Source organism: Bos javanicus, chromosome 11 (genome assembly GCF_032452875.1).
Source record: "Bos javanicus breed banteng chromosome 11, ARS-OSU_banteng_1.0, whole genome shotgun sequence".
NCBI classification, from domain to species: domain Eukaryota; kingdom Metazoa; phylum Chordata; class Mammalia; order Artiodactyla; family Bovidae; genus Bos; species Bos javanicus.
In genome coordinates, this window is record NC_083878.1 from 37,647,112 (window position 1) to 37,662,431 (window position 15,320).

Sequence of the window (15,320 nt, forward strand, 5' to 3'; positions counted from 1 at the left end):
GTGATGAGTGCAAGAGGGGTAAAAAAAGCACTAAAACCTTTAACTGAGCCAGTAAAAAGAATTCTTACCGATGTGATATATTTAGACCCTATAAACATAACATGCTACAGAAAAGGTAGTAGAATGTTCCATAAGTCATAAGGTGGCAAGAAAGCACAAAATAATGTATGGATTGATTACCTGAAGTTTTACTCAGCTCTGCTGAAAATATAGCAGATGGAGATCTTCGCTCTTTTTCTGTATCAGAAGGAAGTTTTCTCTCGGCTTCTTTCACAAGAACTTTGGGTTTTTCTATGCTGCCTATCTCTGCTTGAGCATCCAAAGCAGAAACATCTGGAGGCAGTACGGGCACCTTTGAAACATCACCCCCATCTTTGGAGAACTCATCTGGGATATGAACTTCCTCTTTAGGTTGTATACTCTTGAAAGAAAGGTCATGGGGCAATCCTGCACAAGCCAATGACCCAGCTCCATCCTGGATGTCAGCGATTTCACTTTTGTGGGCTACTTCTAGGTCAGTGTATTCCCTGGCTAATGTAGGAGAAGAATCTGCTTTAGAACTGACAAAGGTCGGGAACTCATCTATAATCTCAATCGGAGATGAATCTGAAAATGTTTCACTTTCTCTTAGGTTTGCTTCCTGAGCAATGAATAAGCCATCACTTGAATAAACTGCAGTATTGAGCTCCTCCATCTGCAAAGGGATTTTCTCCTTTTGGGTCAATGCTGAAACTTCATCAGGTGCTAAGGTATCTTTTGTGATGCCTAAACTGGGCTGAAAAGACTCCAAATACGGTTTTCCTCCCTCAGGTGATGGTGAAGCACTGAGTTTTCCCTTATTGTCATGTCCTGTCATTGACTCAGATGAAATTTCAGTGAGGTTTTCTTTCACAAGTATTACAGCTTCATCTTGTTTTTGTGGAACTTCGGGTATTGAATCATCACTAAATAAGTCAACTGGTTCAGAATCGGGGGAGGAATCTTCAACTAGCTCAGAATGCTCGGGCACTGGCTGTGCAACTTCTGCTATTTCTGAATAACTAGAGAAATCTGGAGTCGGTTCAGTAGAGATCTTTGTTTCTTTAATTAAATCACATGCAATAGATATATAAGGAGCTTCTGTTTCCTGAACAGCTACACTAATACCTTCAGGCTCTGTGATTTCTTCATTCATTCCTGATTCTTTTTTTAGTGATACATTCATGGCCTCCTCATATGGTGGGGGATTTTCAGGCTCAAACTTTATGCTTTCATAATTAACTGAAGGAGGAGTTTCTAATGGTGATGAACTGAGCTGCACTGCAGAAGCACTAGCACTAGGAACTACAGAATTTAATGGTGCTTCCATGACAATGTCAGGCAAAACCGGTGACGGAGTAGCTTCAGATTCTTCAAAAGATGGGCAAAGCTGTGTTACAGGGTAAAGTGACTCCTGCACAGCTTCTGAAGTTTGAACCAGGTCCATTTTTGTTTCAAAGGCAATTTTTGTACTAGTAGCTTCATTCAATTCACTTTCACATGCTTCCTGAACCAAATCTGGGGTTAGACCTTCAGGCATGTTTGCCACTACTTCCTCGGTCACCTTTGACACATGATCTGTTGTAACGTAATCTGTCTTAGACTCCTGTGCTGCCATAAGGAAAGGGTTTGATGTCTTGACACTTGCATTCTTCTCTGTTACAATTTGTGCCTTTTTTTCTTCTATCTTTTTTTCATCTGTCTTATTTTCCGAAGTATGATCTTCCAACAAGGGAAAAATGTTTGTTGAAACATTCTCAGTTGTTGGGTTAAAGGGAGCACACGTGATGTACGCTCCGGAACCACCTCTTACAGCTTCTGGTGTACTGGGAAATGAAGTGTCATCATTACTGCTTTCACTATCTTTTTCACGATTTGTTTGTTCAAGGCTATCTGAAAAACATTTCTTATCCACTTTACCTTCCAGTTTGCTCTCTATATTACCTCCAGCAACCAAAACATCACTATCTTGCTTGTAAGTATCTTTCACTTCCCATACTCGCTCAAATGGTTTGAAGTCTGCATATTCCTCCCTCATAGAAGCTTCTGCTGCAACTCCCTTTTCCTTAAAACTGTCCTTTGTTTTTTCTGGAGACAGAACTCTATCTTCTTCTTTAACTGATTTCGTAAGGACTGTAGATAACTCCTGCTGAGTATGAAGGATGTTAAGACTAACTAAGTCCTCTTCTTTATCTTTACTCCTCACAACTATTTCGTCCCTAGGATTCGCTACTGTTACGGCAGGTTCTGCCTTTTGAGAGCCACTGAATGATGATTCCATTTCTGAATATTCCAATTCTGAAAACTCTGTTAAATTTCTCTCTACAAATGGATTTTTTGCCTTCTCTGAGAATGCTTTAGAAGCTTCATTTGAAGTTGCTGGAAGTGTTCCTTCAGTGGGTAGTACTGCTGGTAAATCACCAAGGTATTCACGTTCTTTAAAAGCAGCAGCTGAGAGAGGAGATAAAGAAGGAAGAGAAGCAGCAGTTTCAAGCAGGACAGATGGAAAATCCTCTTGACCAGCAGAAACAGTGTTACCTGGCTGCTCCTTCAAATCCATAACTTTTTCTGTGACCGTGGACAGAAAGGAAAGTTAGAGAATGCCAGTGCTCTGATGCTAATGCTCAGAGTTAATGCAAGTTTTATGACAGATTCAAAAAACAGTGTTAGTAAAGACTTACTGTTAACTAAAATGCTAATAACATTTAGTTTATAAATAATTATCAAGTCAACTGAATCATTATTGAAGAAATTAAAGCTATGGGCAAAAAACATGTGCACAGCTACAGAGGCAATTATATGCCATGCAAAGACATCAAGTCTTTGAGAAAAACCTCAAGTAAAATTGAGAAAAACTACTATTAACTAGTATTAGAGGAAGAAATGAGAATTTGAGAAGAGAGTTTGACCGACAGTACAGAAAAGAGGGGCAATGGATAATTAAATGCCATAGACTGGCATTCTGTTCTGTGAAAGCCTGTCAGCTATAAGAAAATAAACTATATTTGGAGGAAATGATTAGTCAATAAGTAAACATAAATCAAGGGTCCAAGAATTCTTTACACATTTCCAATTATTAATCAATATTCTGCCCATTTCTCTCTTGGATATAGCATATAAAATGCAAATTTCAACTTGGTCAGTAGACAAACATTCTTGGAATCATGCTAATTTTTAGTAAATTCAAACTACTAAGCATAGTTAACAAAACTAAAAAGTTAAAGTTAGAATACACAGAAGATAAAAGGCTAGCAGAAAGAACTTGCCTGCAGAGGAGTGTATCACAGGCTCAGATGCAGCAGGAAGAGCAAAAAGTGTCTCATCTGAAAAACAAATAGAATATAACCTCAGCAGAAATAAAGACAGAGCTGGAAGGAGACTAAAGAGGAGCAAGCAAGGGGTTCAGTTTGTAATGAGTTAACACAAAACTTTATCTACAGAGAAAAAGTCAAGATGGAAAGGAAAAAGTAGTACCATTAGTAGTTCCATTAATCCAGATTAAATTATAATTTACAAAATTGACTAAATGATACCCATAGAACCTATCATTTCTCAAGAGGCAATAACATGTTTATGTTAAAGAAACTTCATGAATCATCATGGCTTTAATACACTAATCTTTTCTTTTTTATTGGTCTATGTTCAATTTTGGAGAAGGTAATGGCACCCCACTCCAGTACTCTTGCCTGGAAAATCCCATGGATGGAGGAGCCTGGTAGGCTGCAGTCCATGGGGTTGCTAAGAGTCTGACACAACTGAGTGACTTCACTTTCACTTTTCACTTTCATGCACTGGAGAAGGAAATGGCAACCCACTCCAGTGTTCTTGCCTGGAGAATCCCAGGGACGGGGGAGCCTGGTGGGCTGCCATCTATGGGGTCACACAAAGTCGGACAAGACTGAAGTGACTTAGCAGCAGCAGCATGTTCATTTTAGAAGAACACTTTCAGAAAATCATGCATATTCTCTATTTGTTATTCTAAGTGCTTTACATGATGCAAGAACTCATTTTACTCCTTATAATTCTGTTACAGTGTTGTTAATATCCCATTTAACAGATTAAAAAACTGAGAGACAGACAAATTAAGAAACTCACTCAGTACATAAGTAACAAAGACTCCGGGGATACATCAGTAGCAAGACTCCAGAGCTCCCTTTCTTAACCAATGTATGCCACATGTTATAAACTGTGTTTCCCCCCAAATTCATTATGTTGAAGTCCCAAGGTCCAGTGAGTCATGTTTGAAAACGGGGCCTTTCAGAGGTAAAGAGGAATACATGAGGTCATGATGGTCGGGCCATGGTCACATAACGAGGTCATGTGAGCACACAGTGAGAAGGCAGCAACCTATACGCCAAGAAAACAGGCCTTTAATGAAACCTAACTTGCCCATGCTTTGGTCTTAAGACCTTCCAGTCTTCAGAACTGTAAGAATTAAAGTTCCCTTGTTTAAGTTACCTAGTCTATGGTGTTTTGTTATGGCAGCCCATAGACTAATACACTACATATTGGTATGTTAACCTTGTACAATGTCATTTTATACCTGCTGGCGGGCAATCTTATGCAAAATATCTTTGGTTTACACTAGAGAAAGGCCCCTAACAAAAGACAACTTGAAATAGTTTGAGAGATGACAGGAGGTATTTCTTTCACGTAGAGGAAATAATAAATTTGGACACTTCTACTGGTAAGGACAAGCTAGACAAGCCTGATCAACACAAAAAAAGAGCAATCAGAGATGTGGCTATCATGAACAAAGTCTTTTCTTCCAAGGGTATTCTTCTCAAAGAATTCAAAATGTCACATAAAATTTAAAAACAAATTCACCCTAGGTATGATACCTAAAGGATTCTCAGGGCTTCCCTAGTGATTCAGTGGTAAAGAATCCGGTTGCCAATGCAGGCGACACAGATGGGTTCAATCCCTGATCTGAGACAATCCCACATGCCACAGAGCAACTAAGCCTCTGTGCCACACGATTGGTCCTGCGCTTTAGAGCCTGAGAGCTACAACCACTGAACCTGCACACTGCAACTAGTGAAGCCCACACGCCTTTGAGCCTGTGCTCCACAAGGGAAGCCAGCAGAGAAACCGGTGTGCTGCAACTACAGAGCAGCCCCCACTCACCAAAACTACAGAAAACCTCACACAGCAACAATGACCCAGCACAGCCAAAGTAAATAAATTATTTTAGAAAGAAATAAATGCTTCTTAGATTGGTAGTGAGGTGAAATCCATGACAAGCATTTAGAAGTCTCCTATAACCTAGAACCACAGGCTGGATAGGCCACTCACCCAAACCATTGAGACTCTTTGCCTTATGAGATTTTGTAAAATGTACACATATGCGTGGGCTTCCCCAGTGGCTCAACGGTAAAGGATCTCCTTGCAATGCAGGAGGCACAGTTTGGTCCCTGGGTTGGGAGGATCCCCTGGAGGAGGGCATGGCAACCCACTTCAGTATTCTTGCCTGGAGAATCCCATGGACAGAGAGCCTGGTGGGCTACAGTCCCTAAGGTCGTAAAGAGTCAGACACGACTGAAGCGACCTAGCACACACACACGCACACATATGCATACACATTTTATTTTTTTAACTAATACTTAGCATTTATTTCATGCTTACTGCCAGGCCAAGAACTTTTCATACTTAATCTACACATCAACCCAATGAGAAATATGAGAATTTTTACAGATGACAATCTAGTAGCTTGCTCTAAATTACACAATAGCCTAGATTTAAAATCCATGCTCCTGCTTCAGTGTACACACTTTTAAAAGATGACTTCTGTAATCTTAGTTAAATTGTTTCTCATTTGTAAAATCACAATTTGAAAATTCCTTTCAGCTAAGATAATGAATTAAAATGTTATACAAAACTGAGATTTGGGGGTCAAAGGAAAAAACCAAATAATTACACAGCTGCTCCATCTAAATAAAAGGTAGCAAATTTCTAACAAAATGGTTGTTTTTTTCTTCTAGACAATATAGTTAAAAACCAACTAACTCAGAGACAGTCTATTTGGAAAGTGAACTAGAAACCTGTTACGTTAAAATTATAGGGAAAGGAAAATATATCTACAATTGTGCCAAAAATTTAAAGTATTTTTTTTTTCAAAATATATCCTTACTGCTATCCAGAATCACTCTAAGAGTAAAAATTATATTTCTGGCACTTGGTCAAGTAAGAAAGTTTACAAACTGGTAGTTGAAATATTCACTAAAAAAAATTTTTTTCAATCCCCATATGTGAAATGAGATTCAATCCAAAATTAGTCACAAAACAAGTATTCCATTTCTAAAAGTGCTTAGGGAAAAAAATCCAGAAGAGATCACTAACATTTGGCCCTGAAGAAGAGAGCTGCTCAGACTCTCACTAAGGCCCACTATGAATCATGGGATCAAACTGCCTGGGTCCAAATGCCAGATCCGTCACTTATAAATGTACAACCCTGAGAAAGGTATTACCGAGCCTTTCTGGGCTTCATTTCCTCATACGAAAGAAATAGCAAAAATAGCAACTACCTCAAAAAGTTGTGAGAGAAAGAAGGGGAAAAAAGAAACAACTTGCTCTAAGTCACACTGCTAGGATACCAGAGAGCCAGGATTTGAAAAAGGTCTCTCAAGCTCAAGTGCTTTATCTTCTGAGGGATGTATTTATGCACAAATGCAACTGTTATAAATTACATATTCCTAGTTGATCAGCCCCATAAGTTTGAGCTCCTGAAACAAGAAAAATTGTCTCCCAGCAAATACCTTGTAATTATCCAAAATATTTGACTGCTTCTACTTCACAATGTAACATCTACACTATGTAAAATATTCTATAGATTCAATGTACTCTCTATCAAACTACCAATAGCATTTTTCACAGAAGAACAAAAACATTTCACGGTTTGCATGGAAACACCAAAGACTCCGAAAAGCCAAAGCAATCTTGAGAAAGGAAAACACAGCTGGAGAAATAAACCTTCCTGACTTCAAACTATATTACAAAGCTACAGTCATCAAGACTGTATGTTGTTGACACAAAAACAGAAATATAGCCCAATGGAACAAGATAGAAAGCGGAGAGATAAACCCACATACCTATGGGTACCTTATCTTTGACAAAAGAGGCACGAATATAAAATGGAGAAAAGATAGCTTCTTTAATAAGTGGTGCTGGGAAAACTGTACAACGACCTATAAAAGAATAAAACTAGAATACTTCCTAATACCATACACAAAAAAAACACTCAAAATGGATTAAAGACTTAAATGTTAGGCCAGAAACTATAAAGCTCTTAAGAGGAAAACATAGGCAATATATCCCCTGACATAAATCACAGCAAGATCCTCTAAGACCCACCTCCTATAGTAATGGAAATAAAAACAAAAATAAATAAGTTGGGACCTAATTAAACTTAAATGCTTCTGCACAGCAAAGGAAACAATAAACAAGATTAAAAGACAACTCTCAAGATGGGAGAAAATAAGTGCAAATGAAGCAACTGACAAAGGATTAATCTCCAAAATATAAAGACACAAATCCAAAATTTAAAAAGCACAATATAAAAGCTCAATATAAAATCACAATATAAAAGCTGAATATCAGAAAAACAAAAACAGCCCAATCAAAAAATGGGCAGAAGACCTAAACAGACATTTCTCCATAGAAGATATACAGATGGCCAATAAAAACGTGAAAAGATGCTTAACATCACTCATTATTGGAGAAATGCATATCAAAACTATAATTAGGTATCACCTCACATCACTCAGAATGCCCATCATCAAAAAAAATCTACAAACAATAAATGCTGGAGGGGATGTGGAGAAAAGAGAACCCTCCTGCACTGTTGGTGGGAATGTAAAATGATACAGCCAATATGGCAAACAGTAGGGACATCCTTTAAAAAACTAGGAATAAATCTATCATATGACCCAACAATCCCACTCTTGAGCATATACTCTGAGAAAACCACAATTCTAAAAGACACACGTACCCTAATGTTCATGGCAGCACTATCTACAATAGCCAGGACATGGAAGCAACCTAGATGTCCATCAACAGACAAACGGATAAAGCAGATGCAGTATGTGTGCACAATAGAATATTACTCAGCCATTAAAAAGAACGAATTTGAGTTACTTTTAGTGAGCTGGATGAAGCTACAGCCTATTATATAGAGGGAAGTAAGTCAGAAAGAGAGTAACAAATACCATATATTAACACATATATGCATTGGAGAAGGAAATGGCAGCCCACTCCAGTATTCTTGCCTGGAGAATCCCATGGATGGAGGAGCCTGGTGGGCTACAGCCCATGGGGTCACAAAGAGTTAGACACGACTGAGCAACTTCACTCACTCACTTACCCACCCATTTGCATGGAGGCTCTATTCAGCCAGGTTTAAGTCAGTGTTCTACCATAGCAACTACTTTTTAAAGTTAAATCCATAGATAGGCTAAAACCAAGTACATAGCACTAAACTGTAAAACGGGATATATTTAAAGACAAGAAATATCAACTGTTTCAGAATTAGTCCAGGAAAATATGACTGCATTACTTTAGACGAACAAAGGCAAATATAGAGGTGACCAGGAGGAGTTTGGTTAGAAAGTAAATGAAATAGTAACAAATTGACCTCAGGGGTAATAGATAATTTTTAAAGAACAGTTATTTGTTGACACAATGCTTTGAGTTGAAAAATCTTATGATACACATTAGGTACATTAAAAAAGGAGAGGAGAGATAAGCAAATATGTTCATACCAGCTACAATACTATTTAAGTTGTCTGCTTTTATTATGTGTTATTATATCATGAAATGAACCCATCAACACAACAAAAAGATCACTTACTGAATGGGAAAAGATATTTACAAATGATATATTCCATGATACATTTAGAAAACTAAGATCATGGCATCTGGACCCATCACACCATGGCAAATAGATGGGAAAACAATGGAAACAGTAAGATATTTTAATTCGGGGGGCTCCAAATCACTGCAAATGGTGACTGCAGCCATGAACTTAAAAGATGCTTGCTCCTTGGAAGAAAAGCTATGACCAACCTAGACAGCATATTAAAAAGAAGTGACCTTACTTTGCCAACAAAGGTCCATCTAGTCAAAGCTATGGTTTTTCCTGTAGTCATGTATGGGTGTGAGAGTTGGACTATAAAGAAAGCTGAGTGCCAAAGAACGGATGCTTTTGAACTGTGGTGTTGGAGAAGACTCTTGAGAGTCCCTTGGACTGCAAGGAGTTCAAACCAGTAAAGGAAATCAGTTCTGAATTTTCTTTGGAAGGACTGATGCCGAAGCTGAAGCTCCAATACTTTGGCCACCTGATACGAAGAACTGACTCATTGGAAAAGACCCTGATACTGGGAAAGACTGAAGGCAGGAGGAGAAGGAGACAACAGAGGATGAGATGGTTGCATGGCATCATCGACTCGATGAGCATGAGTTTGAGCAAGCTCCAGGGGCCGGGGATGGACAGGGAAGCCTGATGTGGTGTGGTCCTTGGGGTCGCAAAGAGTCTGACATGACTGAGCGACTGAACTAAACTGAAATTGATGAGAGGTTAATATCCGAAATATACAAAGAACTCATACAACTCAGCATCAAAAAACAAACAATTCAATTTTTAAAAAATGAGCAGTAAACTGAATAGATATTTTTCCAAAAATGACTAACAACAGATGGCTAACAGGCACATGTAAAGATGCTCACTAATCATCAGGGAAACGCACATTAAAAACCACAATGAGATACCACCTTACACTTGTCAGAATGGCTATTATCAAAAAGACAACAAATGAGTATTGGTGAGGATGTGGAAAAAAGGTAACCTTTATGCATTATTGGGAATATAAATTGGTATAACCTCTATGGAAAACATTGTGGACATTCACAAAAAATAAATTAGAATTACTATAAAAAAAAAAACTAGGAATAAATCTATCATATGACCCAACAATCCCACTCTTGAGCATATACTCTGAGAAAACCACAATTCTAAAAGACACACGTACCCTAATGTTCATGGCAGCACTATCTACAATAGCCAGGACATGGAAGCAACCTAGATGTCCATCAACAGACAAACGGATAAAGCAGATGCAGTATATGTGTACAACAGAATATTACTCAGCCATTAAAAAGAATGAATTTGAGTTACTTTTAGTGAGCTGGATGAAGCTACAGCCTATTATATAGAGGGAAGTAAGTCAGAAAGAGAGTAACAAATACCATATATTAACACATATATGCACTGGAGAAGGAAATGGCAGCCCACTCCAGTACTCTTGCCTGGAGAATCCCAGGGACGGGGGAGCCTGGTGGGCTGCCGTCTATGGGGTCGCACAGAGTCCGACATGACTGAAGCAACTTAGCAGCAGCAGCAGCAACACATATATATGGAAACTAGAAAAATGGTATTCATGAACCTACCTGCAGGGAAGAAATGGAGACACAGATGCAGAAAACGGACTTGTGGACAGAGAGGTGGAAGAAGAGGGTGGGATGAATGGAGAAAGCGGCATCAACACATACACGCTATCGAGTGTAAAACTATGGTGGGGAGTTGCTGTGCAACACCGGGAACCCAGCTTGGGGCCCTGTGATTAACTAGAGAGGTGGGATGAGGGGACGGGGGGTTCAACAGGGAGGAGATATACATGTAATTGTAGCTGATTTGGATTGTTGTATGGCAGAAACCAAGATAATACTGCAAAACAATTTTCCTCCAATTAAAAAATAAATTTAAAAAGGAGTCAAAAATAAAAGAATGACAGATTTTTAAAAAATGAGAAACAAAAAACAAAGAAACCAAAACCTTAGTCATCCAATCTCATTTGTACTATTTGAACAGACAGCCAGAGAAATAATAAATATTAGGGACTTAATTATATCCAAACTAAGTAAAAACATAATGGCATATTGAAAAAACAAAAACAAGTTTTCACTAAATAGGCAAAAGGAATCTAGAACTCATTAAGTCTCTCCCCTACAGCCATCAAAAAGGACAATTCGGTTTATTTTCTTGCTCAAAAGACATTTACGCGCTCCTGGTTATACACTGAATTATACCAAAAACTCTAAGACATATTAAGGCCTGCACTGAAAAAGTGAAAGTGTTAGTCACTCCGTTGTGTTTGACTCTTTGCGGCCCCACAGACTGTAGCCCTGCCAGGCTCCTCTGTCAACGGAATTCTCCAGGCAAGAATACTGGAGTGAGGCGCCATTCCCTTCTCCAAAGGATCTTCCTGAAACTGGGTCTCCTGCATTGTAGGCAGATTCTTTACCATGTGAGCCACCAGGGAACCTCCAATTTAACTGTCCAAACTTATCTCAACATATTATCTACGCCAATCAAACAAACTTCTTCCTGTTCAAACCCATGCTTCCCTCTCATGCTTCCCTCTCATGTTTCCCTCTCATGTTAATATCTGAATATTAACATCCAGTAATGCTCAAATTCACCATATTCAGCCCCAATAACTTTCTAAAATATACTCAACCTTACCTTATTTTTGTTAGTCCTCTGCATTTCTACTTACCAAAGCTCAGAGTACCTTAAAGTAACTTATTCAAAGCATAGTTAATGACAAAGCTAGAAATTTGAAATTTAAACTATAATCAGATATACACTAATTTCCTTATTACCCTCAGTAAAAGGAACAGAATCACTGAATTACTTATAATAACAGTATGAAAGATTTCCAAATGATCTATTCCTCACATAGGCCCTAGTGCTAGATTCTTTTCCTTACCAAAGCCTAAAACTAGAACATAAGTTTAGACTAACTGCCTTAGGACTACAAACTTTGAATGCTAATTACTTATACCAAACAATAATCAGTGTCAAAATTAAAATTTACTAGAGAGATTTCTTTTAAGTAAATCACTTCTCCGAAAAAGTAAAAATGGCGTTATCAATTTTGAATTTGTTACTGGTAAACTGGAAAAACATATACACTATCAATCTCTGGAGAAGGACATCGCTTTCTTGCCTGGAAAATCCCAAGGACAGAGAAGCCTGGTGGGAGTCCATGGGTTTGCATAGAGTCGGACGCGACTGAAGCAACTTAGCACGTATTACAATCTCACCAACGTCCACACATTCTTATGCTGACTGTTTCAAAACCAACTGGTCAGTAAAATCATACCTAGCTTATACAACAAGGAAAATAAACTGCATTTTAAAATCATGGAGAAGAACCTCTGCTTCTGGCTATGAGAGTAATTTTATCACACTAACCCTTCCAACATAAACAGCTATAAAACTGGGCAAAATATATGAAGCAACTGTCCTGAGACACTGGACCACAGGCAGCACAGGAGTGTAATTCCTAAGAGGGAAGCACACCAGCCGAGTGCCCTGGCTTTCCGAAGGCACTTTCTGTCAACAGCACATGGCAGAGCCGCCCCAGGATACTGCACTCTTGCTGGGCAGAGGAAGCTGTTGAGTTGTCTGGAATTTGTGGAGCAGGGTGACATGCAAAGGAAAGCTTCAAAGAAAAGGAGCTCCAGAAATCTAGACAGATGTTCCCTTTAAACCTTTAGCTGAATACAATGCTGCACATACACATCACAAGACTTACCAAGACCCAGCAGACTAATCTATGATCAAGCTGTGAACTGAGTGGATATTCTGGAGGTCAGACTGTGTTGTAAGACCTGACCTAAAAGTGTTGGCCAGTCAGAGTAGAGAGAGCTCCTGAACATCCCAGCACAAAAATAAGATTCCAGAAAAGGTACACCTTAAGAGTGGGACTACGTAACCCTAAAGTAAGGGGTACTCTAGGACAAGTCAGCAAATACAGCTCATGAGCCAAAGCTGTACTGGAAAAAGCCCATTCGTGTGTCGTTTTGCCTATGGCTACTTCTGCACTGTAAGGGCAAAGAGGAGTAGTTAGATAGAACCTGTATGACCTGCAAGCCTAAAATATTTACTACTCTGCCCTTAAAGAAAAAGTAAATGACTGCTTTAGACCCACACAAATTTTAAAATCAAGACTTGAAAAGATTAAAGTGATTTGTCAGCAACCAACTGTCTGCCAAAATCCAACCATATCCATGACAAGCAGTATAAAATAAAAAAATTACTGGACAAGAAAAGAAGCAAGAAAATATGAGAATAAGAAAAAATAGCCAACATAAACAAAAAGAAATAGTGTAAATGTTGGATTAATGAATATTAATTGGAAATTAAAATAGCTTTTGTAAAAGACCAACATAATGAGTGAACAGAGAATCTTGACAGAAAAACACAGACTAGAAAAAGAACCAAATGGAAATGCTAGAACTGAAAATTACATTAATCTAAAGAAAACTTCACCAGATAAGCTTAAAAGCAGATTGGACAATGGAGATTGGATCAATAAATTTAAACAAAGAGTAACAGAAACTATCCAAACTGAAGCACAGTATGAAAAACAAAAAGCTGTGGGGGGAGGGGGAATAAATGAACAGTCTCAATAACTGGTGAGATAACCAAGCAGTTAGTTCAGTCAGTTCAGTTCAGTCGCTCAGTCGTGTCCGACTCTCTGCGACCCCATGAATCGCAGCACGCCAGGCCTCCCTGTCCATCACCAACTCCCAGAGTTCACTCAAACTCGTGTCCATCGAGTCAGTGATGCCATCCAGCCATCTCATCCTTTATCATCCCCTTCTCCTCCTGCCCCCAATCCCTCCCAGCATCCGGGTCTTTTCCAATGAGTCAACTCTTCACATGAGGTGGCCAAAGTATTGGTGTTTCAGCTTTAGCATCAGTCCTTCCAATGAACACCCAGGACTGATCTCCTTTAGGATGGACTGGTTGAATCTCCTTGCAGTCCAAGGGACTCTCGAGAGTCTTCTCCACAGTTCAAAAGCATCAATTCTTCGGGGCTCAGCTTTCTTCACAGTCCAACTCTCACATCCATATATGACTACTGGAAAACCCACAGCCTTGACTAGACAAATCTTTGTTGGCAAAGTAACGTCTCGGCTTTTGAATATGCTATCTAGGTTGGTCATAATTTTCCTTCCAAGGAGTAAGCGTCTTTTAATTTCATGGCTGCAGTCACCATCTGCAGTGATTTTGGAGCCCCAAAAAATAAAGTCTGAGGCTGTTTCCACTGTTTCCCCATCTATTTCCCATGAAGTGATGGGACCAGATGCCATGATCTTCGTTTTCTGAATGTTGAGCTTTAAGCCAACTTTTTTACTCTCCTCTTTCACTTTCATCAAGAGGCTTTTTAGTTCCTCTTCACTTTCTGCCATAAGGGTGATATCATCTGCATTATCTGAGGTGATTGATATTTCTCCCAGCAGTCTTGATTAAAGCTTGTGCTTCTTCCAGCTCATCATTTCTCATGATGTACTCTGCATATAAGTTAAATAAGCAGGGTGACAATATCCAGCCTTGATGTACTCCTTTTCCTATTTGGAACCAGTCTGTTGTTCCATGTCCAGTTCTAACTGTTGCTTTCTGACCTGCATACAGGTTTCTCAAGAGGCAGGTCAGCTGGTCTGGTATTCCCATCTCTTTCAGAATTTTCCACAGTTTTTTGTGACTCACACAGTTAAAGTATATGTAAAATGGAGTCCCCCCAAAAGGCAATAATATAGGGGGAAAAATTACGATTATTAATGGCCTAAAATTTGACAATCGTGATAGAAAATACCAGCCACCGAAGCTCAATGAACTACAAGCAGGATAAACACAAACCACAGAGATAACTGTAGAAAACAAAGGGAAAGGGGAGGCAAACAATATTAAGAATGACCTGACTTCTCAATTGGAAACAATGTAACCCAAAAGATAATAGAACATTCTTTAAAATGATGCAGAGAAAGAAAGTGAAAGCCTAGTGAACTGAGTGCAGTCAACCCTTTGTTGTTGTTCAGTCACTAAGTCATGTCAGACTCTTTGTGACCCCAAGGACTGGAGCACGCCAGGCTTCCCTGTCCTTCACCATCTCCCAGAGTTTGCTTAAACTCACTCCCATTGATTTAGTGATGCTATCCAAACCATCTCTTCCTCTGTCACTCCCTTCTCCTGAGCTCCATCTTTTCCCAGCATCAGGGTCTTTTCCAATGAGTCTTTCACATCAGGTGGCCAAAGTACTGGAGCTTCAGCATCAGTCCTTCCAATGAGGATTCAGGGTTGATTTCCTTTAGCATTGACTGGTTTGATCTCCCTGCAGTCCAAAGGACTCTCAAGAGCCTTCTCCAGCACCACAATTTGAAAGCACGAAATCATGGGCGCTCAGTCTTCTTTATGGTCCAATTCTCAGATCCACACGACTGCTGGAAAAACCACAGCT

The 15,320-nt window shown here is 39.2% G+C and overlaps 1 protein-coding gene across 2 annotated transcripts in view; it reads right to left on the reverse strand.

The window, feature by feature from the left end:
- The window catches only part of RTN4 (reticulon 4), a 74,661-nt gene that overhangs the window by 48,185 nt on the left and 11,156 nt on the right, over positions 1–15,320 (reverse strand). Inside the window, exons 2-3 of one of the 2 annotated variants that reach the window (XM_061432386.1) lie at positions 3,285–3,341; positions 181–2,586 (exon numbers count right to left, since the gene is read on the reverse strand). The exons of the other annotated variant lie outside the window; for it this stretch is intronic. Coding sequence (XP_061288370.1) covers positions 181–2,586; positions 3,285–3,341 — 2,463 coding nt within the window. The remainder of the gene's footprint in view (positions 1–180; positions 2,587–3,284; positions 3,342–15,320) is intronic. 2 annotated transcript variants of the gene reach the window in all.